The following is a 26,420-nucleotide window of genomic DNA, read 5'->3' on the forward strand; positions in this document are numbered from 1 at the left end:
ACAGACGGGTTCAACTTCTCACGAACTGGATGGGCGATCCGGGTTCGACCTCAGGCCTGAGTAGGACTTTTAATTCGTAGAGATCCACTTACTCGCAGCATCGAAATAAAAACTGAACAAATAGTTTTTCTAAATATTTATTATTATTTGAACATTTATTATAACTATGTCCAAACTAACAAGTTTACATGTTGATAATTGAAGTATAGGAGTCGATAACGCCTAATCGATTAAAATACAACTCTTTCTTTCTCTAAGAAAAACGGCTTTAATAATTCTACAAGCAAGATCTATGCTTTTAATGAAACCCATTGATTCGAAGGATGAATTTGCCAATAACTATATGTAGTAGTTTCCAAAACTATACACCAATGAAGTCATTGACACTTCTTTTATTTAGAAAAATATTCTTTTCGCATTTTAAAAATAGTTCTTGTCATCATCGATAGTTTAAATGGTTAGTGATACATTTATTACCTGAGAATTGATGACTGAAATACGCGTCAGTTAAAACCACGAAGATAATGTACAGTAAAATATTAGAAGAGGTTTCAAAGAGATTTCTCCGCGATGAAGTCATTTCACTGACGTCAGGATGATGAAATTTAAATCAACTGTTGATACAATGATGGTTTTGATTGAAAGTTGTTCATCTTATATCCGAGTAAAACTGTTCTGTGAAAATAACCAGGACCCAGTTCCACAGTTGTGAGTTAGAGTTAACTCTGAGTTAAAGTTAGTTCATTTTCAATGTTTTAACCCAGGGTCAAATCTTAACTCAGAACTGTGGAACTGGACCCAGGATAGCATTATATATATATATCATTATACATGTATGAAATCTGAATCGTACTATAATATAGCGATTGATGAAAATTATACAAGATGACTATGTCCAATGTCCTTACAGAGAAATAAATCTCTCATTGCTGCTTGATCAAATTTATGATAACGAATAACTGTAATACATAATATGATTAGGTAGACAAGAACAAGTAAGACAAATCATTTTTTGCTTTCTCGTATCAAAATTTCTCCGTAATAGGACAAACTTCTGTGGTAAGATCGAGCAGATCTTTAACCATACCGACTGAAATTTTGGCCAACGCTTCTCTCAGACCGACTTACAGGCTGGAAGCATTTTCGCCCTAATAAATAACACAATTGAAATAAGACAAAGTTCATGATTTAAAATTGAATATTGACAAGTAAGTTAAATTTACATACAACATAAAATTATGTTTTCAGAAAATAATATATTTCCCTTATATATACAACTATAGAGGCAAGATAATATACAACTATATATAATCCGTTATCCATATCAATTCGTTACGCACGTTTATAAAAAAGACCATATACATCGGATCCTTATTTCACATGCTTGAAACCTATCTCTCCCCGCGCGTCCATTAAAACATTGACCTATGTCGTCCACGTGTCCATGGTTAATGCTAAGAGTTAATCATATATAAATACGCCCTCAAATGAAGCTTGAATTGATCATAATTCTAAAATGCTACATTGGAAAAGTACAGCAGCTCTGAATAGAATAGGCTTTTTTTCTATCTGATTAGTTATTCATTGTCTTCTTCAGCTTTATCCTTTTTATTTTTCTCCGCAAGTTCCTTCCATTTCTTCAGATTGGCCCTATAAAACCAAACGGGAATGATACACATGAGGTACGAACTCAGAATTAGCTCTTTTCTCGATGCTGATCCGTATTACTTACGTAGCGCCATCAACCATTGGTTGTGTACCGGGTAAAACTGCCGCCAGAAGCTCATAACATGGCAAACATATCCCCACTATGAATCCGACCTGGAACAAAGTAATACATGATACAAAATACATGATAACACATGGAATACACCGTTATTGAATTATGCAATAGAACTTCATTACAATGAAATACATTGGACCAGTATGAGTATAATGATATGCTCCTTTTATGAGAACTTGTTAAAAGTACCTGTGATTCGGGTAATTCGTGTGCGTAAGTACGATCCATCATACGTATTGGCTGTTGTCCTGCCTTCTTTTCCTCGTCACCCTGTAATCGAATCAGTTCAAATGTACAATTATCGTTAACGACTCGTATATCATTATCATTTCGTCGGTACGATCAGAAGCGAAGACTGTAATCATGAATCACAATCAGACGAGTGACTATCGTTAAACTTCTTATATGTTAATACTAATCGCTCACGTGACGAAAACAGTGTTCCAATTTAAAATCACACCCACGATGTTGAATCGCGGTTACTAAATAGATACAACTTAACTTAAAAAAACAGATCGAAAAACCATGCAAAGGGTGAATATATTTACAGAAAAACAAAAATGTGCATAGTGCAAATAAATTAATAGATGACGGATACTTTTTGGAAAGAATAGTTGTGTAAAACACCAGAATATAATGGAATGGAGGGCAATCAAATAGGCTTTAAACAACAGTGGGTGAATACAACAACATGAAAGAAAGTTTTGGCAATGATACTAAAATTGAAGGAACACTAACTAATTTCACCTAAATCAGAGAAAATTGGAGTGTCCTCTACAAACGAATAGAAAACTAATGAAATAATAAAAAAGTTGTAATTGATAAGTATTAAAAATCTGCAAACATGTCTGTCAGTAGGTCAGCAAATAGTCCACATGTTATTTTGCTATGGCAATACGGTTTACCTGTTGCCAAAATTCTTCCATAATTATGTGTACAACATCTTTCTGCATTTTCCAGGGTTTATACATAGAACAAAGATCGGCAGCGGTCATGCATAGTTCCATGAGTAGATGTCTAGAAAACAACAATGATAGTCCAGAGATGCATGCGACATTACGCCATCCTATACAACCCACCGGTGATAGAGAGGGAGTTTAGAGTTTTTGATTGTTACTGAAGCTGTAGACAAACGGAATTAGGAGACAACGACACAATTCAAGATAGACATTTTACATAGATTTAGATTTAGATGATGACGTAGGATCGAATTTTCTGTAACCGATGTAAAAAGCTTCCTCGAACGACATCATTGAGACGATTAATTTATCAAAGCAACATAGACACAAAACACCTTTTTGATTAGTAATATCGTACAACGTATATATCTGTAAATTCTATCTACCGAGAATTCGACGAATTGAAATGTACTTTTTCAGACTTTCTCTTATTTCACGGTTAAATGATTTACAATGATATATACAAGACATAGTGGTCAGGAGAGAGGTACAGAAAGGTTTCCAGTTAGCGATGCATGCGGTGGTATAGCAGAAGGGATTAATCGTAATAAGCAAACTATGCATAAAAAGCGGCAACACCTTCGACGAGATGAGTTATACCTGTGCATAGAACTCCTCAAAGATTACTTTAACTGTCTCAACCTGAACATCCCAGGGTTTCACGCTGGCGCATAGATCACACGCGGTCATCGCAATGGCTTCCAGTAGTTTTCTGAGCATAAAGCATCGCAGGGTCATGTATATAGGGAGGAAAGGTTTTCAGGGGGTCAAATAATCCTCGATAATCGATTATGAACACAGAAATATAGCTAAAGACTTTGTGGTATGTTGCCAAAAACAGAATAAGTATAGTATAATGCGAACGATTAGAAAATCTGTCCTGAAAATTTGAACATTTTTGTACAGTAGTTATGTTAACAAATTAATGATGCAATTATTTAGATGTTAAATTATCAAACTGGTTATCTTAATAATTTACGTATCGGTATTTCACTATTAGAAACGAAAGGCAGTTATTTGACGGTTAAATATAGGAATGACAACTTCACTTTTAAGAAAAGACCCATGCATTCTTCAGTTGTGTTATTTCATCTAATTAGCAAAAGGTAATTTTCTATTGAAGGGCACCGACTGTGTCTAAGAGGATATCACATGCATTTTATAAGAAATTATCTTTTTAACATATACTAGACAATCATTTAGAATTTTATTTTTCAAAATGATTTAACTTCCTTGTAATACATGTATTCTTATCGTATTTTATATAATTCAATAAATTCACAGACAATCAGGGATTTTTTTTCTTAAGTTTACCTGTGCTCTACCTCTTCCCATGAGAAATCAGTTTTATCAATCATTTCTCGTAATTTAGCGCGGTTGCTGAAAAACAGTGCCAAATCCGTAGCCAGAATGCAGTGCTTGATATCGGACAGCACCTGAACAGACAATCAGAACAATATTATAGAATTATCAATTCTTTTCTGTCTGTTCATCAGTCAGAGGAATCAATGAATTATTTTACCTGTTTATATTCGTCTGATGTGAGATGTTTGAATATGTTGTGTCCGTCGTGCTGAAAACGTGAAAGAAAACTTACATCAATGAGAAAACAAAACTATATTCATAAATTTGAAAAGTAACTTAATGTCGAACGTTCAAAAATCGGCTGAATTTGATTGGTAATAAGAAAAGCGATACTAACTTAAAAATTTCGAGAAATAAAGATTAATGTGCTTTGCGTAAAAACGAAATGATATTCATAAAAGTATTTGACTATTACAGCGTCAGGCGGCGCACTTAAAAAAAAATGGAAAATGGCGATGAAATTTGTTTGTGGGAAAAATCAAATCTTTGAAATTAACATCGCAATTTTCATAAACAGAATTAGAATATACAACTGGAAATGAAAAGCAATTGGTAATAATCCCATAACGACAAGACTTCATCTTCATTTTAGTGTCAAAGCAATTCTTGTCAACGATTCCGTCATCGGAATCAGGATTTATTTTATCCACCCACGCAGACGTGATTTGCGTGATCTCAACCTATATGGTTATCGAGAGGCAGGTGTCGAAATTCAGTACGCCCGATGAGGGCTCAAATACACATTTACTTAAGAACTTTATACACTTTTGGTTGAATTATTGTGGGATTTCATTCGAAATTCTAACGTATTTCAGAGAGAAGATGGAGGTGTTTGAAAATGAAAAAAAAATCATAAAATAAACGTGCGGTGTCGTAAATGAAACTGAATATATTTCCCACATAATAATAAACTGGGAAGTGATCGTAACATTACAAAAATCTATCTTACTTGTAATATGTTAACAGTATAGTTAAAATGGTGATTCTCCATGGGAGAGGAGGAATATATAGCGGCTAGGGGAGACGCACTTTTCACTATAAATGCATTACTTCTCCCACGATGGTCGACATCATGACATAGGCATGCAATAAAGAACGCTATTTGCTGAAATAAGTTAGAATGACAAAGTGGTACAAGAGTGATATTACATACTATATTGTTGTTAGTGGAGTAGGGGGGTAGAAGGGCGTGGTGGTCTGTATCGGTGGATCTCAGGGGTGATGGTGCGCCGCCAGACATATTCCCAGCAAAAAGACATCAAAAATAGATATTTTGATATCCGTATACCAGCTAGTTATTCGTGGGTTGTTGACTGACTACCTGTAGAATAGTGACAGTTTGGTTGAAATGATGATGTTCCATGGTCGAAGTAGAATAAATTGCGGCGAGAGGAGAGGCACTTTTCACCATGAACGCATTTGTCTTTCCTCTATGGTCAAGGTCATGGCAAAGACATGCAACAAATAATGCTAGGCACTGCAAGATAATTAGATTAACCATCAAACAACGTTAACGTCCACCAACTTTGAATAAAAGAACTATTTCTTTACGCAATGCTCTCGATCATCGAGAAACCTATCTGAAAAAAAACATCATCGAAAAAGAATCAATTTCCTTTTGACCTTTGCGACCGATAAAAACGCGATCATTTTCACGATGGAAATTTCCTGTACGTACAGACTTCTTTTCACTGACATGTTTACCCTTAATGACGTCACGGAGCAGCTACCCATTCAGTGGACTCGTGTATAATGTAGAACTAAGAATGAATTTCTATGAAATGAAGTCGTTCGTATGAAATACTCGATAGTTCGTGGTTCTCGTGTTTTCCATATCGGTTTTCGATAGCGAATACGATACGAACGCAGTGTTTGACCGTTAATTCGTGACAATTCCGAGAACCTTCGGATATTTACGTTAAAAATGAACGAAGTAACGCGCACGTACCTCTAATGGAGTAAATAAATTTGTCGTTGTTTTGATAACGGTATACATGGCATGCGCCACCGAGAAAGCATGCGCCCAATTATGATAGGGTACATTCCGATAGTTCTTCCGTACTGTAAGTGTGAACTTCATCAAACATTCCTTGTCGAATCTACGAGAAAGATTTAGAGTAATCAATGAAACTGGTATCCGTGAAAACGTCAGTTTTAGTTCCAACGTGAAAATTTCTTATTCCATGCAAAATTCCACGTAACTGCAAAATAATATCATCAAGTAAAACAAGATTATATTTTCTTTCCGAACGAATTCAGTTGACTTAAGATGGGAATATTTCTTATCGAAATATCGATAGCACTGAAAATCATAACCCTTAATTTATCTTTCATGCTTTTTATACGAACAGATTAATGGTGCGTAAAACGTATTAAGACTCAGTGAAAACACAGGAAAACTCGACACGATCTGAGACTAATATTTAACATCGAACTATTTCGAATAAACAATCGTTCACTACAAGAATGTGTCTGAAAATGCGCATATGTATATAATTTTTTGTTGTATTTCAGTTTGAAAAAAATCACAGCAAAAAAACAAGAAATCAAAACCGATACCATATGATGATATACGTATATATAAATGTGTCAAAGAATATATCATGAACTCTACGGAAGGATCGAGGTTAGGTTGAAATTCAACGAGTCGATAAAGTTGAAATCTACTATAAATGTTAGGTGTGGACTGCATTTATCTCATCAAACCATTGAGATATAGGATTATGCTCTGGATTTCTCGAAGGACGAATTGAAAATCTTCATCTTCGTCATAGAATGATAGAAAGAAAATCAGAATTAGAAATACCTCCACCGAAATTAATTGTGAAATAAATGTTAGACGATTGGTAAAATTTCTGAACAATTGGATGACATACTGAGATGTATATACATACAATCCCCTAGATTTGTACGAACTACACGCATCGCTCTTCCTATTTTATCAAATAGAATAATTCGATTCAGGTTTCTCCAAATCACTAAAATCTATATCTACAAGCAACAGATAAAAAAAACGCCGGGAAAATATTTGAAAGAAAAAAACCTCAGCCACCGTGTTATGAGAAATACTGTTAGCAGTCGACACAGAACTAAAGTAACCTCACCTCTTGTCAATAGGGAGCGATTCAAATTGCTCCGCTCTTCGTTTTGAAGCACTTAGAATGAAATAAAAACGGTCATGAGAATCGATGTAAATCCCGAATAAAGAAATGCTCGAGAGCCCGAAATAAATCACATAGAAAAATATTCAACAAAACATTAGGCAGAAGAGAACGTTCATAAAATGTGTATCTTTTTTAGATATGATATGATATCCTACAATGAAATGAGAAAGAAGCAGTCCACACCTCTGGCTTTCTAGAAATAAATTTCGGATAATCATTATAAAAAGGTTAAGATGATATAGAAAGTCCGGTGTATATAAGGCTATATACCTTGTATCTGTATCTTTTAAACTAATGCTAAAAGAGAGAAAATGTCCAATCGTGTTAATTGGTTTTCTGTGTTATTCCACTGAAATCCATCGGAAACATGATCGTGACAGTAATTATTAGCTATATCATCTTCTACAGTTGCTTACGTAGGTTATTTCAGGAAATTATTTATTTCAATGGAGCAGCTTTTTACTCGGGTTACTATCGTAAATCACTAGTAATACGATAGGCTTTGTTGTCGTAACGGGAATTAACTAATGACAAATTTATTTTTACCTTTGTAACTTGAACAAATCTTCAAACATATGAATAACGACAAGCGGCTTATCGTCACCGTCTATGGACCACGGCGAAAATTCATATCTGCAAACATGAAATACGAGTACAGTTGAAGTTGAATACGCAATATTCATTATATTAAGACATTAGTGTATTTTGAATATCTTACTCTTGTAGATGTACTATCGATGACGGCAAATCTCTTGTTTTTAATTTTTCCAACTCGTCCTCCGAACACTGGCTGTGATACGACAGAACCTCCAACGCTACTTTATATTTCTGTTCCGATCGCCGAATCTTTTCGTACAGCTATGAAATACAAAATCGAACACTCGTCGTACCGAACGCCCAACTCGCTATACGAGGGTTTTTATCAGATTTATTCGGTTACCTTGGCATGATGCAGCGCTAGTCCACAATAAATGGCAAACGTTTCGAACGAATCTTCATCAGCGATCGTAAATTTACCGTTTAGTTTATTCACCATTTGAACGACGCCAATTATACTGTAACGATAGATCAACATCCATACAGTAGCAGTTTAATCGTGAGTAACAGGGGCCAGTTGCATAGTCGTGACTTAAGTCCAAAAGTGGTCACAAATCTTTAGACTGGTCTTAAGTTGTTAGATTGGCTATAGAACTAATTTGGTCTTAGACTGGTCTTAAGTCTAAGCCATGACTGCGCAACCGGCCCCTGAAGTCGATTTTCAATTTTCAATCAGAAGAATTAGAAATATTTTTACCTTCCACGTATGTATATAGGCATACAAAGTATCGTATTTGTTGTGTAACCAGTCTGAAGATCGACATCTCTGAAATGACCAGATATCATTGTCACCATATTCCAGGGACAAGCAAAGATACACGCTCACATACGGTAGATAATCTTCAATTAAACCCCGATTACCGGTTAAATCTTCCATTAGTCCCCTCGTCTTACCGGTTAAATCTTTCGTCTTGATAAGCATCGGGAATATTCAACGTTTGTCCAGTCGAAGCTACGTGACCGGCGATACCTTTATCAATCGGAAATCTGAATTAGATATTGGCAATCAATTAGTTAAACTATATCATCATCCTTTATTAGAATTGATAACTGTATATTATCTTTAAAGGAATTTTTGATTTAATCATTTCAAATGCAAACACCAATGAATTTCCTCTTAAAGAGAAATTGATGAAATATAATGCATTATTGCTATCGAGGATATTGGAGTTGAAGATGATCTTTGTCGTAATGAGCTTCGGTAATAATTGTCACTCGTCGCCGCTAAGCAGACTTCAGGCAACTCTTCATTATACATGGGCGATCTATGAAATTTGTTTGATATCTCTTATCAAATATTGATGCGGCGGTAATAATTTCCGTGAATCGACTGTAGTGTGCAATCGGTGCAATTAACGCGCACTGAATGCGAATCGGAGAGTTTTCCAGGAGGCATGGATGACGATGATTTCTGTACAAACATAGTTATAGAAATGACAGCGAAATTACGAAAGTAACATAAACCAGTGCATACAGAGTACGAAGAGAGATAGCTTTAGGTAAAGGGATCCACCGTTCCAGAGTAAATGGAGTTGAATAATATATGGTTTCGAATTGGTTTCAGGATCCGAGAATGAAATTTCTATCGAATTTAGTTATTAGTTTCATTCTACGGATTTGCGAGGTTGATTTGACAGGGATAGATTATTCATTATATATCGAAAGAATTAGCGAACACAAACACACGTAAAGAGAATCAAAATAGATTACAAAATTAAATCCAGCAATAACTGTACACTTGATCAAAAATACATGTATTTTTGACTAGATAGATAAAGAGGGATAGAGCTTTCACATTGACGCTAATGAGAGATAATGCAAACAGAACAAGTGTTCAGTATAGTCTGCAACCTGTCAAAACGTGGGAAGGAGTCTGCGAAAGAATTTTAAGTAATCAAATATTAATGAACGTATAATATTCATGAAAGCCAAATATACGAACACAACAGTGCTTAACACGAGCAGTCATTGTGATTTTGATACCGTTATAACTGAGTACACCAGCACAATATAAACTTCTAACGGACCATGAATACAGTGGCAAGTGGCTTGGTTTTGGGCATGAGGCCAAAACAGATTAGAAAAGCGATCGTGAAACAGCCCCTAAAAAGCTTAGTGCAAGCAATGCGATTTAGCGTGCTATAATACGTGCAAGTCACCATAAACCATGAGTTAAATTTTCAGCAGTCAATTAAATACATCAGCAATTCACGTGTGATTGAAGCTGTTCTATTGAATACAAGCCAAATTGATTACGTGCAAACTTTCAAACCTGATTTCTTTGCCACAGTCTGGTATGAAATCAGTATCATCTATACTACCAGTATCAAAGATCCTGGCGTATAATTCCATGGTATTTATGTCAACCAGAAACAAGGATGCCCGGTCAGCATGTACTAATGTTTTAGCGTAATTCTGTGAAAAAGAGAACACACCACAATCCACATTTAAAATGTCATGCAACATGCAACGTACACCGCAAAACCGTTGTGATGATCGGCCGTTTTGCCGATCAATTTCTGGGATTTTCATCCCCACAAATTTCAAATACGTATTGGAAAAGGTTTCGTGATTTTTTGCTGATGGACAAAACCAAGTTTCATTGAAAAATGAATTATTGGCCCAAAGTTGGAAATGAAGAAAAAGCATGCTGAATTTCTCGGCGTTTCGATGACTCTTTTGACGAACGCTTTTTAATTAGCGACTCAGCAAATCGACATCTTATGCATAAGACATGGGCAATAATCGATAGGATTTTGAAAACAAATCCATCGAGGCCCTAATCAGTCGCCAAGGCAACATGGTTCACGTTGGGCATCATCATCAATATTGGTCAACGCAGCAGTCAATAAACGAGTTCTTTTCTCAATTCAGTGATTAATATGCCGCGGTCATATTGAGACCTGAGCAATATCTCCATTAGGCTTTCCATAAATCTCAATTCAACCTGTCTGATGAGACACTCATTAAATATATATATGATTCTACTGCCGATACCCCAGCCCCGCGACGACAATGACCTTGACACCCCCAACGAACGTAATAAGTAGATTGTAATCAAGTAGACGCAACTAATTTGTTTCTTCGTGCAAAACAATTCACCAAAAAAGCATTTTGTAAACAGCAAGCAAGGGTGCATGCAGCTTGCTCCGTCACACAATGCCGCCTTAAACGCAGTGAAAACCTGGAATTCACACGTAGAGACAGTTGGGTTGAAACACTGAACGGATCATCGTTAGAATTCCTCGATATTAGCGAGACGAAAAATGAATCGAAATTTTAGATTCTAACCCTCAAAAGAACAGCAGAGGCGTGATCACTTCTACTTTTCTACTTCCTAGCGGTAATTCTCTTGTAGTGTGTGATTTCAACAGAAAAGTCTCTACGCTAAGGTAACATTGAACGAGAATTTCTACCTTATCTCTTTGTGTTGGCTATCAGCAGGCTGAGCACCCAACCCGTTACCAACATCAAATATTCTCGCATATAACTCCCTAGATACGTTGTCTAGTAGGAATAAAGATGCTCTATCTGCGTTCACCAACTTTTGAGCATAGTTCTGTAGCATTGGGCAGAAATCAATCATAAATTTACAATGATATTTAATGGCAACCCTTATAAATTTTTGAAAACATAATATATATAATATATAATATATGATCTGAATTGGCTTCGTACTATTTTGAAGTCAAACTTATTATCGTATTTTTCAATTACATCTTTTCCGAATTTTCAATTCAATTTTCTTCTGACGAAATATATGCGACTTACCATAATCTTCATGATCACCGTGTCCATGCTGACAATATCTTGAAAGATCGACCTAGAATTAAATGAAAAATTAGAAAGACGCGGCAAAACCTATCGCGCATAATGATAACAGTAATTACTCTTCGTAAAGCAAGGAATAATGACATGATGTTATTAGTCACGAATGTCGTTACAAAGACAAGCTGCATGCACATAGAACTTATTTTTGCTTAGAAATATATCGATAAGACCGAAGCGTTATTTCTTACTTTGTCACCGCTAATAGGAAATCATTGAGTTTCCGTTGTTTCGTCATGCTGTGATACATCTACAAAAAATAAACATTGACAAACGTACATTACATTCGTAATGTTCATCGCAATAACGCATTGACAGAAATATCATAGTTGCATCGGTGATAGAACTACTTTATTAACGATTTTCATTTTGATATCAATTTCTTTCAAGACGCGTAAAAAAATGAATACTGAAAAGGCACTGAATTTTACAAATTGACAAATTAGACAATATGTCATGATTTCAACAGTATTTTTTGATTTGAGAAATATAGCATCAATCAATAAGGAAGCTACAATCGAGGGCCAGATACCAGTAAAAGATTATCTTTATTACACGAATTTATATATAATTCATAAAAATTTGAATTAGAATTCCTGAAAAGAAATTATGACGGAAATTTCTCTGACTTTACCAAAGCATTACCAACGGCATTACATACAATGAATGTAGCAGACATGCGATAATTTATCTAGGCTACTAAATTCAACGTTACAAGAAAGAGTTGTTAATAAAACAATAGTGCACCGAGAAAAGTCATTGATTGAAAAGATTAGATGTTTTCTTTTTTTTGTTAGAGTTTACTATAATAGTTAGACATCAGCGTTTACTTAGTTCCAAAGTTTTCATCGTTAATTGGGTGAAATATGAATGTAAGCGATGGGAGGTTATGTGCACTTCATGGACTGTGTGAAAATCATATATCTAAGCATTATATCACTAAGGACGAACCTCATTGTCCATATAATTCTGAAAGTGCCAGCAGCAGGAAAGGCAAAATAACAGGGAACTTATTAAAAATCCCAACTTATATCCCAAGTAAAATGAGCAAAAATGTAGAAATCAACTTCGATAACCCATTATGAAAAATTGATAGTCAATGAGAGTTGGTTTATGTGGCTCTTATCCCGAGATGACAAGATCTTTTACTCTATAATAAACCCCTCGTACTAAACTATAACTACTGTAACAATGTGCAGTGTAGTAATCATTACTAAGATATGTTCTCCGTTGATTTCCATCGGAGAAAAATAAGAAGTCACAATATCGTACACAGAAATAGATTGCCCGATTCGGAATTCTAAGGTGGCAATAGAAGAAGAAGTTGTACACATTGCTAACACAAGATACGAAAGAAGCATGCAATAGTATACCTCCGCTAAATGAACCGTTATACTCCCCCATATCAGAAGGCTGCTGCATATCTGGTCAGTAAGAAACATAAATATACAAGCAAGCAATTAGTGTCCAAACACTTGAGAGTATGATGTATGATGCAGAAAAAAAAGAAGCTGTCTCGGGACCATGTCAACCGATTTCAATCACTTAGATTTAAAAAAAAATCATCCATTTTGGGAAAATTTGGTATGCAGGAAATAATAAATTGAGAGACCATAAAACCGAGCGAATTCAAAATTGCCCCAACACACAAAAATCTGATTCCAAAATGCCACGTCAACATAGAACATAAAAAGGATATTACTCCCAGCAGAAAAAAGCGCATAATGTCAACATTGAATTGCGGTTCAGCACAATTTCGACGCGTTCAATGCGAGCAGGTTTGCTTAGAGACAGGTTTCTAGATTTCTCCTCACAACGACATGTTGAATTATACGGGTTGAATTGAGTTCTGCATACAAAATACCGTTGAATTTTTTGAAACTTATTCCACCAGAAATTCAATTGTTGAATTGAAATTGATTGTTTATATCCAGATCATCCAGGAGACAGCTTCATTTTTGCATTCTAGTGAGGATCGAAATTGTGCACTGAATTAATGTATTCAGAGTAAGAGGGAATCCACGCCTGGTTGACTAGGGATTAAGCACCGGTCTCCACCAATCCCTGACTGACCATAGATTTTTTTACCTCGGCACACGACACTGCTACATTTCCCCAAACAAGATAACTGCTGGTAATCTAGAAACAAATAAGTTTTATCAATGCTATCTAATGTATATTACTGACAGTCAAAACCACGGACAATATTGTTCAACCTCGCTCAATTAATCTGTAATGATATTATTACCTTTCACACTGCATTCGCTTTAAAAAAAAGTGTTTATTGGAATATATTCCTGTTGAATAACTATGAACTAACCAACAGTTTTATTTTTCCATCCGTGGCATTAACTATGAACTCGAGAATGACAGGTGAACGAATGCAGGGTAAAATGTAGAATTAATTCGTTGTTAATGGTAAAAATAATAAATTTGATAAAAAATAGACATATTACAAACAGCATTATATTTCATTGCAAGCCCAAAGTTGTAATAGTTTGTGATAGGCTGATAGCCTGGCAAAAATGAGAGACAGCCATTTTTTACTTGATCGAAGGAAATTCATCCACGAAACCATTAAAATGATACCATTAGAGACCGCGAGTTTATTTTATCCGAAGTTATCAATCATTTTCACCGCAAGCCAATCAGACCTATTTTGTAATATAGGATATAAAGGGATCCCGGACACCGGCTGAGAGTGTGATGTGTGGGGTGATTGAACGTTGCAGCATTGCAATTTTTACCTCTTCACATTTTAAAGCTAAATGACTCCATAATAAATGACTGGCTGCCACCTACAGATAAATTCATCAATTTCTAAAAGAAATTTTCTCCCAGAAAAATTTACGGTTGCAAATAAATGCACTCTTTAACGTCATCGGTTTATTAATTTTTCGTGTGAATAAAGAAAACATCACGAAATTTTAACCATAGGATCAGTTTTATCGGAGGTGGAATGATTCAGAACAAATATCTATAAATATATATACATGTCGAAAAATTATAGGGTCAGTGTGAAAGATGCTAAATAAATGTGAATCGCTCGAGAAGATGTTTCAAACAATTATGCGAATCGGTGGAATGTTTGTTTTCATCATGGTATTTATACCCGGGGTAAAATGAATGCGACCTTTTGTACGTGACGTTTTATATCATTGGTTATTTGTCTCGAATGATGAGTGGCGCGCGCCGGACGTGATTGCCATTAGGCAAACGATCAACCAATTACTGCAATTTACTGAATTTAATTCTACGCGAATTCCAAGCCATCAGGTTTATTTTTGAAAAAACGAAACCAACTCGTCTGTGTATAAGATGTGCATCGTGCCGACCAAAACGGCGATGAAAATGCTCAAGTTCACGTAATGATTAATAGTTATAATGTAAACATTCATTGTTTGTAGACCCGGCAATACACGAAAATAAATATGGCTATTAAAGACAACAGGCATTTTAGATTGCGGTATCCATTGCATTCATATAATACGGCTGTAGCCCGACTACACTGAAATTGCCTGTTTGTAGGAAATGGCTGAAGAAAATATTATATTTGATATCAAATATCAAGGACGTGAGGACCGACCTCCCTGCAAATAACAATCATTCGGATAAATCTCATAAAACGGTCCACAGCGACGAAGCGTTGGTAAATTCGTAAATTCGAATTTTTTTTGTTCGAGCTAAATCTGAATTTCCTACCTCTTCATCTTCTTCGGCAAATGCAGCGGTTCCGACGTTTCTGTACAGTTCTACCACACCTGATTTATAACGAATATAATTCAATATAGAACAAATACAATTCAATTTCGGGGTTTGACATATATTGCTGCATACAAGAAAAGATATAGAAAAGTTTTTAAATTTTTCAATATTTATCGATGTGAATTTCATGTTTTTAAAAGCTCACCAACGACTTGTCCATTAGACTGAGTAATTGGTTGCGCTAATACTGTTTGTGCATGGTCACCCCCGATACCAATCCCTTCTGGAAATCTTTCATCCTGAAATATCACACGAACTCATGCAGTCAAATAACTATAAATACCACGGATGATACTATATTTAAAATAAATGATAAATGGTCTGTGCTCATATTTCACTAATGATAAGTCAGTCACTCACTCCTAGTATTTCACTGGTGCGTATAGTCTCTTTAGTCGTAGCTACGTAAGCCGACAGAGTCGTTCCTTTTCCTAGTTTTCTCGAAGAAACGGCACCACTGAAATTAGGTTGGTTCTTCTGATTAGATATAGGATACGCAGTAACTAACTAATACTTGAGGTATTAATGATGTAGTGAATATAAATGATGATTCCGCGAACTCATTAATGAGTGGTTGTCATATTTGCATCTAAATGATCAAATCAAATAGGCAATTCGTTTTAACATTATGCTATCCTCTCGGTGTAAACTTACTCTTTCGAATTCGGATTAAAATGTGATATCGTCTGAAAAAGAATTGAGAAAAGAACTTAATTTCCGACTCGAAAAATATGACCGGAATAAACCGAAAACATCCGAGATGATGCATGCCTACCTGGCCACAGTCATCAACAAGATATAAATTGTATCCATCAGCATTAATAGCTGCAAAACAAAAATGATATTATCTGTGAAATGTTTGTACTACTTTTAAGGGTGAAAATGATAATGGCTTGCAACGTTATTATTTACCAGCCGCGACACAGCTAACCAGTTCATTGAGGACTTGAGCTTTATTTTGATGTTGATGAATATCCCTCGTCAATTCTTGAAGCATTTTTCGTTTGTCGGCGTGTACGCAGAACTAGTGAGAATATTATACAAAAATAACCAATTATCTGTGTAAAAACAGATCCACATTGACTTTGACTATGATCATCTTACCTTCCATTTTGATAAGCTAACCCTCCTTTCTTCTTGCGAATCGATTTCTGAAATATGGAATTTATTTTCAACTAAGGTCGTAATGTTTACTTATTTCTTCATGAAAATGCACGATATCCCGATGTGGTTTTACAATAGAGATACATAAACGGCATTCGAACTGAATACTTACGAGATAATGTGTTTTCTAGGCCATTTTTCTGTTTAGCGTGTTTTTGATTGTGAGTCCGTCGTATTAGCCAACGTTCTAATTGTTCTATAGCTACATTTGATATGAGATATTTTTCTAAGAAGTCCGGATTTTCATTGAGATACGCTGTCACCAGTTCAGGACTCAGGTCTGTAAAAACAAATCGTGTTGTTGAGTATCTTTAAGGTGCTAAATCATTTTAAACTTTAAACTTCATAAAACATAGCGATTATATCACGTTTCAGTCTGAAAGCTCTTTATTCCGATTTTCATTTTCGATACGAAACATTGATTTGAGTGAATACACATTTGGAAGCAATATCTACAGATGAAATTACATCCCACATCCCATGTGTCAGGTTTCATTTCAATTCTCATAATGCAGCATCACCCATGAGATTTCAGATTTCGATTTAACGTATAATTAGCACATATACCTTATGATGTCATGAGTTTCGTCGGTAATTCAAAACTCATATACACGCATTGCCTTTACATTTCGCAATTAACTACTCTTGTTGCGTAAATCGTCTATGTTTGAGGTGAAATATTTCAATTTCATCTCGATAAAAAACAACAAGACCCAGTTCCACAGTTGTGAGTTAGAGTTAACTCTGAGTAAAAGTTAGTTCATTTTCAATGGGTTTACTCAGAGTCAAATCTTAACTCGGAACTGAGGAACTGGACCCAGAAATATATCTTAAATTCACTTCTCGAAACCAGTTTACTACGGCAGGAATATGATATCTGAAATACCTATTATCAATTTTTCAATCTTAATGGCCACAAACGATCTTTTGGAATTTTTCATGAAGATCGCTAATGAAGGATTAAGGGACCTCTAGAATTTTAGTCTGCGTGTGAAGAAATTCGTCTGTTGACAGATTGTCATATTAGCAGCAGTTACGTATCGATTCTAGTAGAATATAACAACTCTTGTGATCAATCACGATTTCACCTTCTTAAAAGGTTAAATTCACTACGCTTGTGGAATACATCAGTTTTAGCTTTGGCGAATTCTGTGAACAATTCGAATCTTGAATAAGTTTGTGCCCAAACTGCAGAACAAAACTAACCTTGAACGTGAACTTTAGAATTCCTGCGAGTAGAAAATCGCCCCAAGCAAAAACAAGCTTTTAAAAGACCATCACAATCGTAACCAGCCATATCGTATTATCTGAACCAGAACTCGCCGCTTCTCATTCTTATTAATGATAATTAATTGATATCCGTGAGACGCCAACTACGTTCGTACTATATATAGTTCATTTACAGTGCACGTATTTGCAACCACACTAGATCCATCCGGACACAATTCTGAATAATTTCACGTATATATGACATTCTAATACCATCTCGGCTGCTGCTGCTAGTTTCAAAGGTCTGATAATTGACGAAGTAATAGACGCAGCTTCCAGCTAAACAAGAATTCGAATGTACATACACACACCGACATACGCAAGTTTATACATACTAGATATATACACATACAACGGGCTCTAAATATATTCAGTAATTTCAGGTATCTTATCAGTCCACCAAGAGGCTAGAGAGTTCAAATACCAGCTTTAAATAAATGCCGACTAATAGCAAATAACTGATCATAAATCTGCGAAAGAAAAATAACTACCCGGTAGTTTTTTATTTTACTTGATCGTTTAATTAAAAGATGGTCGTTTTAGAGAATAATTTCTTAACGAACTGTGACTGTTGTCGTTAATTTGCTTTTACTTACCATTCAAACTGAGTTTCCTTTTAATACCCGAATCAAGTTTACAATTGTTAGAATTTACCGCGGCAACTTGTTCCTTAATTTCCGTCATTTGGATGGCGCTTCCAGAACTCATACACTGTCCCATTATATATCCGTCAGACACCGGAGCCCTCCCTCCTAATCCGATGCCAATAACCGAAATTCTATAATATATCCCGATGCGAATAGTCACGTATAATTCCTTCGTTGTAGCTGATTTATGATGTTTATCATTTACTTCCTTCTCATCGGTAGAATGATGATCATTAGAAATGTTTGTCTGTCATGATTATATTAATAAGAATATATACCGTTACACGCATATAGAATATAGATGTGTGGTCACGCCTGCTCTGCAAGAGGCACTCGCGTCAGTCGAACCAACACAACGGCGCTTCATTAACTGACTTATCCTTACCAACGTAAACTGTGTCCAGTAAATTACTTGTGCCAGTCCGTAATATTGTCATTATTAATATTGATATATGTCTAATATAAACGTAGTGTGAAAGATAACAATATTGTGACCAGCGCAGTGAATCTAGCTGATAACGCGCTTTGATAATAGTGTCCAGCTATTGACATTCCGGACGTATCAACTAATCACCAAGTCTCCAAACGAGATTTACAGATCACTCACATGATTATGTATAATACATCAAATTGAATCTCATTCCTCACGCTCAACTTAAGCTATATCCAGCAGCGTCCCTCGGTGAATAATCAGTTCCTTACTTCGTCAACAGAAAGATTTGGTAAAAATGTTACCCGTAAAATGCCATCGTTGCTGTGCTATTAATCCCACATCTATTAAATTGCGCAGAAAGTTGGATTTAAAGTATCGATTTAACTCTGGGGTTCTATAATCCGCATGGCATCACTCACCATGGTAATCCCCTCACATCATAAACACATTCGTGCATGTTTTATATTTTATTAGATTTCGACTAATACTCGTTATTTAACGCTTCACGCGTTTCGCGATTGTATCAATTTAAGAACTAAATGCAACAACAGATGGCAATAACAAACCTACTGAGAGATGAGAGAAAAGAGAGGCGATAGACGTAATGTAGATGGAACGTAATAAAAATTCGCCCAGTAATCATAGAGATCGGCTATTGCGTTAACAAGAACTCGGCGTAAAAAAAAATCTAATGTAATAGTAACCTTTTAGATTACAACACGTGTTCATTGCAATTATGGTGAATAATGCCCATCAATTTCGAGCTACTGAATAAATCCTACGCTTCAAAGTCGAACATACACATACCCAAAACGTGTAGAGATTTATTGAAGAAATGTGAGTTTAAGATTTTAGAAATGTTAGGTTTGAATTACCCAGTAGGTAGCCATGGACGAAACTGTTTTGTGGCCATTCTTAAATTTTTCTAAATATTTATTTTCCTGTTATACGTTTTATCATTTGAATAATGTATGGTATCGTTTATGATAAGTAATTCGAATACTTACTATTGTTATTATCATGGTCTATATCGTGTCTACCTCGTCGACAGTTCATGGCAGACAGAACTAACGCTAAAGCATTCTGCATCTGTTATTTTAACTATCCAAAGTATGTTTGAAGTATTTAAAACATGCGGGTGATAAATTCCAAATCTCGCTGCGCAAAAACTTCAGTTTTATTCGATTTAATCCATTATGAAACAACAAACAAATTTGACCGAAAAAAAAGTAGTCGAATGCAGGATTAGAAATAGTCGTATCCAGACGGTTTTTGGTATACACAGGTGTGTATTTCAGTGCTTTAGTTTTCTATAGCGTTGTAATTTCTATATAGAAATCGTTACTGCTCAGGTTATAAAGATCGTGTAGCGTGACCTGCCACAGTGACGCAAAACTTGCAGCGAATCAGTGTACCATAACCGGCTTATTCCATAAACAACTATTTGTGATTAAATCAACGCATAGGCTATCCGCAAATGATCTCCTTCATTATCATAACAATTCCTGTAAACGTCGCAAAGCATTTCACCCTTTGAAATACGTCAGAGAAGGCAGTTTATTTTTGGGTATTTATTTTTGAATGTGAAAAAGTTTTCGAACTATAAAGACCATAAAAAAAGAGAATCGTTATTATCTGATATTCGCGACCATTCAGTCACAGTGAATTAAATGTTAGTGTTTAAAAATGCCAGTCAAACACAATATCTAGAATATAAATGATTCGTTTTGCAAGAGCCCTGACCTGAATTACGCGCACCTTCGAAATGAGCGTTAAAAAAAATAAAGAAATCGTATCAATCGTTTGTATATGATAAAAAATGAAATTGAATGACAACTTTCTGGTTGATTAAATGGATTTATGCCAGCGGAGATATCGGGTTACTGATCACATGGCACATTTACACGTTCTGACGTTCATGCCCTATCTATTAAATGACCTATCCGGACTCGAGTGCAGCGGATCCCGAGAATTACAGCACCAGATGTGGAATTGTCCGAAATCTTCGATTATAAACGTTGCCATAACAATCGATCTCAAATGATATAACAAATTATCAGATATTCCCTTGACGGAAAATTCAAAACAAAAGCACATACCCCCCCCCCTCCCCCAATAAGCCGTAAAATTAGCACATATCCATCAGGAATACAATGGAGGGTGCGGTGATTCACTTTGGAAGCGAATCAATGACACTATAAATATGTAAATAGACAATTTCCTGAAGCGCTTCCAATTTATGATGAATATTTTAATCAACGATGAAAAAACCTAGAAAATTGATATGGCGCGGTAAACTGCAAATACGCGCCAAAATAGAAAAATTGAGTTATCGGTCTTTGAGTAAACTGAGAGTGCCAGTGTTGTGTGTGCGTGTGTAGATTCCGCTTTCCTTGTGTAATTATCGGAATGAAATCATATTTCAGTAAACCCTGAATACAATTCAATAAGAACCAGACTGAGACAGACATTTTCCACAGACAGACAGATGAACAGGTTTTTTTTCTAATTTGTTTGCGATATGACTAATTTCCCACGGTTTCAATAGTTCTCAAATAATAGGAAACAATATACGCTCGTTTTTCAGCTGGAAATGAAACTGATTAAGTGTGATTACTACGTCGAGTTATATTGAGTTGATATTTTTGTGTACTACGTCATCAATATAGGGGCTAGACTGGTTACCATCTAAATTCAAAATATTTTATCCAAATCATCTTATTCATTGTCGACATTATCAAGCGACATATATGTACGTTATTTTTCAAAGCATCAATAAACTTTCAAATTAGTTTTCTAGTTATGCGTCATTTCCGATCAACCGATATGATGTCGGCTTTGATCGATCTGATATATCCGGCTAAATGGACTCCTAATGAGGCGACGATACCTGTACAAAGAAAACACTACTGTCTGGTGTTATCTTCAATTACCACCTACGTCATCAACTCATTCCCGCTTATAACGCCCTCGTTTCCTCAGAACAACCATTCTCTCTATACATGCCTTCTTTAACCCGAGTTGATTTCCACGGATTGATGCCTAAAATCTACTGTTTCCTTGTTTTGCAGCAACCAACACATCCATTTCATCTCGAATATCACTATTTTCCTATTTTTTTACTACGTATTTAGTCCGGGTTCGCGAAGCCCATTGAGGTATACATCTACATTTGGCTTTTCTTCACAGATCCGGCCACATAAAACTGTACAATCATAATATATAATCGTGTATTGTTTGTAACATCTTGTACGGTAATAGATAGGCTACCTATCAAATTTGTTAATTTTCGATTATTCAAATCAAGTTTTAACTACAACGGTGGAGCAGGATCTGGATACCATACATTTGCAATTTTGTAGCTCGGGTGACGGTACATTCTAGTGTGCTGAAGGACGTTTCCAAGGTCAATGATGTAAAATCAAAGGTTTGAGAGAGAGGATGCGTCGTTCCACAAAATATAATGATTTATCGCGTTCTTACTCATTGACCGTAAATATAATGATTAATAAGACATCCCTTCGCGCTTCAATGGACATTAATTACTCAAAAGCCACGATTCCGTTGCTAGGAATAAAATTTTGATGATGAATGATCGCCTTGGAGATTCAGCGTTCCGACAATTGCAGCTATCAAATAGGGACACGTGAACCGTATCGGTTTTGGTGGAGAAAATCACGAATCTTTCCCCAAACCCGTTTGAAATACTTCCGTTCGAATGATTTATGGGAAATAGTGAAAATCTTACCATTTGAAGTCATTGGACGGTTTTGGTGACTTCCGTTCAAATGAGCGTATGGCTGGCCTGAAAGAGACACATCAATAAGCAGTCAATATCACCGTCTGGAAAGTGAGCGCTCTATTCAATAAAGCAATAATCAATAAGTGTTACCGCCATTATCCCATCCTGCAAAATCATTAAACAGATTTATTACCGAACGATAGAAAAAAACATATGTATTTCTCGCAATATTATCATGAAAAATAAACTCGTTGTTATCATCGTTAGTAAAATCAAAAACCTGGGATTCATGAATCGTTATTGCACTCATTTCACAAAATGAATATTAAATACAGGTCGCATTAAAGAAACCCATGTCAAACGAGATGAAAAACAGCACCGTGAGGTTGTGTGTATATGTCTTGTTATCAATTAATCAAATTGGGTATTTGATGTGTTTTAGTAGAATTAATTACACCCGATGAGTACGTGTTATTACGCACATCAGAACCACCCACCGGTAGCAGACTCTCTACTTAGTTCGGCAATATTTTTGCTCGTAAGAAAATGAACGCGTTTTACTGAGAGTTTCCGTTTGCGCCCTTTTGAGTTGTATACGTGGATACTTCGATGGACTGAAATATAACGTAAACGGTTGTCGTTTAAGCGGCGAAAATTAAACTGAAACTTATTCGTCAGTTTGGAAGATAATATAACGACACTCGTCTGACGTTTAAACCACTCGACTCTCGGATTCTTTCCATGTCCCGGTCAAGATGATCACTATACATTAAGACGACCGGCTAAGTCCCGGTCTCGACTACGTGGATTACATCGCCCATCAGCGTCGTCGTGGGAATTGGATGGAATATTCGATTTCCATTTTATATATCGAAAACCTGTGCGCGTGATGTATGTTGTATAAATGTACTAATATATACATTAAGAATCTGAATGGATACTTCTTGAGAGTTCAATGATGAATGCTAATCAACGTCGCGAATTCCATTTACGTCGATATGAAAGATGAGAACCTTTAACAGACGAGATCCGTTTACTGGAAACCTGGCAGCTATTCACATTTAAAGCTGTGTAGTAATTTCCCTAGCGTGATTCTCTCATACAATGAGACCAGTACCTGGATAATTATACACGTCAGATGAAAAGTGACACGTCGCCAATAGCCATCGGAATAAATCTGAATTGGATCTCGATTATCTTTGCCTCTCGCACGGCGGATCTCATTTTGAACTATTTTACACGCGCCTATAGTCATATGCATAATCATAAATATTCAAAGCCTTAAAATATGACATACACACAGGTACCAAAATAGACTCATAACAGTATTGTATTTATAAATGGCCTGAGAGATATAGGCTTTACGTGTAGTTTTGATCAGGTGAATGAACAAGTGTCTAATAACGCTATACATCGGGCGAGAAAGTAGAAATTCAGAAAAGAAACGATGACCTAAAAAATAACCCTCATTCAAACATCAAACTCAGATCGCTTTCATTAAGAAACCGTGGAAACGATTGTCATCTATAGATATATTTTGCTCATAGCCACGAATGGGTTGATTCTTTGTTTGATTTTTTTTTTTGTAATGCTTTCGGGACGATCATTTCAAAACATCAATAGGTAAACGCCATTAACAGCGAGTATTGATGTCGTTTTGGCCGAGTTTGCCGTTGAAATTAATTTTGAGTTAGCAGCGAACATGTCAATATCAGTGACCACATCGCAAGCGCGTTGCGGGTTTATATCCATTGTGATAAAATTGATGTTTTTCCTGATCAATGCCAACCGTCAATAAACATTACCGGCGAATGGTTACTGTCTATACTTGATCAAACCATTACAGAGAGAGATATATCAACTCTCCCCTGGGGTATACCGTAGTTATGTGTTTTCCTAAAGGGACATATCGTTACAGAAGGAAGATGCGATTCAGATATACGTAACATCTACATACACCAAAAATGAGTGAAAACAACCACCGAATGTAAAACATATGAAATATCGAAAATATCAACGACAAAATGATATCCGACGAAACATTTCAAATTTTTATGAATTTCAGGGAATAACGTGAAATAGCCTAATTAGCATAATTATGATGATAAATATCGCGCGATTATCTGATATATAGATATAGTAATCCTACCTTATTGCGTCTGTTAATCTCTGCAAGCGTCGTATATAGACAAGATCGTTCGAACAAATACGTCTATATACGTGTATTTTCAGACGCAGTTTATTTATGGAGCTGATGGAAAAATATAGTACAACTATACTATCGATTACTGGTATTTGCAATATATATATTTGTATATATATTTATATTTTGCTCATAAACATTGACACCGTGCGACGGAGAAAGATGTTTCAATCTACGTTCGAGCAAATTCGAAAGTTTCGAGGGTTACATTCTCAGAATTGTATTATCGGAGAAATTTAAAACTACGCTCAGTTGAAAATGTGTTTGGCGCCAGATATGCTACTTCCCATTTGCGCATTTTACCTGTGCCATTTCGTTGCCACTTCAAATAGTTTTTTGTCAACCAATTGGCTTCCGTAATTTATGTGAATGAGTATTTGGACGAGGGGATGACTTTCTCTAATCCTTTTGTAAACCAAAAATTTTTTTTACTGTTTTTTTTCAAGATAATTGATTTGTGAATACTAACTATACAATAAAGATTACTTTCAAGATATTATTCGTAATATCGTATTCATTATAACGAAGATAATTCATATTGAATATGAGTATTCATTAACGGTATATCTGAAGCGAAAATGGATATAGCGAATCGTCGGCTGAGGGTTTGGAAGATATTTATTTCACGTGTAAAAGGAGGAAATTATAATGAAAACGTAAACATGCCGCGTAAACGACCATAATGACTAGAGTACAAACCGAGCCAAATGTAAATATGAAAACCAGTCTATATTTGTTAAACTCGACTAAATCTTGGCCGTATATATGTAGTATAAATATACCTTCTTCACTTCGCTAGTGAATTCACTTGGCAATTCTATGTTCATTCTGATGTAATATATACGTATATAGGCAGAATTGCAGAATTGCAGAATTGCCATGACGTACGAACGAATTTCATTTTAGATGCTTTTACGTAGTTGGAAATGTCAAATGAATCAATAAGGTTGCGATATAAAGCCGTTGATATAGGTGTCTATATAATAGACATTCGTACACGGGTAAATAACAAGAAAATCTGCGAAGAAATCATTTCGGGGCATGCTCCCCGGTTACTATAGAAACATGCACAATACAAAGGTAGCAGTACCAGAGCGCATCGAACTCCAATAAAATTCCCGCAATAATGCTTCAATCAGTTGTAAATTTCACTTGTCTGTTTAAAAGGTACATTTAGAAATGAATAATATATAATTTCAACGTTCAGTCAGCCATCTATCGATATCAAATGTTTACATCGTTTAGATTTGCGATGATGGCATTAGTTCGATTTACCTTTTCCTTTTATGACCATTCCAGTAGAATCAATCCCAGATCGGCTTACACCTTTACCGGATCCACCAGATCGTGAGCTGTACGTGCTTCTCATGTATGATGGACTACCCGTTTTTAATACGTTCCGCGACGGCACAGGGCTAAGCAGCTTACCAGTTACCCCCGGCAGCGGAGGTAGTCGTCTAGAATTTATTTGCCGAGCAGGGCTAGACATATCGTATTGTTT

General features: G+C 35.7%; 1 protein-coding gene across 15 annotated transcripts; it reads right to left on the minus strand.

The window, feature by feature from the left end:
* Window positions 1-174: 174 nt before the first annotated feature.
* LOC141898565 (putative 3',5'-cyclic phosphodiesterase pde-5) lies at window positions 175-26,315 on the minus strand. Of its 15 annotated transcripts, none has more exons than XM_074784531.1 (29): window positions 26,195-26,315; window positions 22,723-22,779; window positions 16,738-16,905; window positions 16,566-16,612; window positions 16,374-16,485; window positions 16,237-16,286; window positions 16,116-16,147; window positions 15,822-15,918; window positions 15,607-15,700; window positions 15,399-15,457; window positions 13,070-13,120; window positions 12,648-12,665; window positions 11,888-11,946; window positions 11,640-11,691; window positions 10,141-10,283; window positions 8,763-8,855; window positions 8,566-8,634; window positions 8,212-8,326; window positions 7,990-8,129; window positions 7,818-7,904; window positions 7,212-7,262; window positions 6,056-6,206; window positions 5,426-5,584; window positions 4,265-4,315; window positions 4,057-4,178; window positions 2,689-2,800; window positions 1,973-2,053; window positions 1,733-1,821; window positions 175-1,650 (listed from the first exon to the last, which is right to left on the minus strand). In XM_074784531.1, exons 1-29 carry the CDS (start codon window positions 26,286-26,288, stop codon window positions 1,578-1,580), a joined length of 2,526 nt encoding a protein of 841 aa, XP_074640632.1. In that variant the 5' UTR covers window positions 26,289-26,315; the 3' UTR covers window positions 175-1,577. The 15 variants fall into 15 exon arrangements, 13 of the variants coding, with proteins under 13 accessions (XP_074640632.1, XP_074640630.1, XP_074640627.1 ...); XM_074784529.1 differs by lacking the exons at window positions 12,648-12,665; window positions 13,070-13,120 and adding exons at window positions 13,785-13,835; window positions 14,444-14,494 and having other exon boundaries at window positions 5,429-5,584; XM_074784526.1 differs by lacking the exons at window positions 12,648-12,665; window positions 13,070-13,120 and adding exons at window positions 13,785-13,835; window positions 14,444-14,494.
* Window positions 26,316-26,420: the final 105 nt, after the last annotated feature.

Source organism: Tubulanus polymorphus, chromosome 2 (genome assembly GCF_964204645.1).
Source record: "Tubulanus polymorphus chromosome 2, tnTubPoly1.2, whole genome shotgun sequence".
NCBI classification, from domain to species: Eukaryota; Metazoa; Nemertea; class Palaeonemertea; order Tubulaniformes; family Tubulanidae; genus Tubulanus; species Tubulanus polymorphus.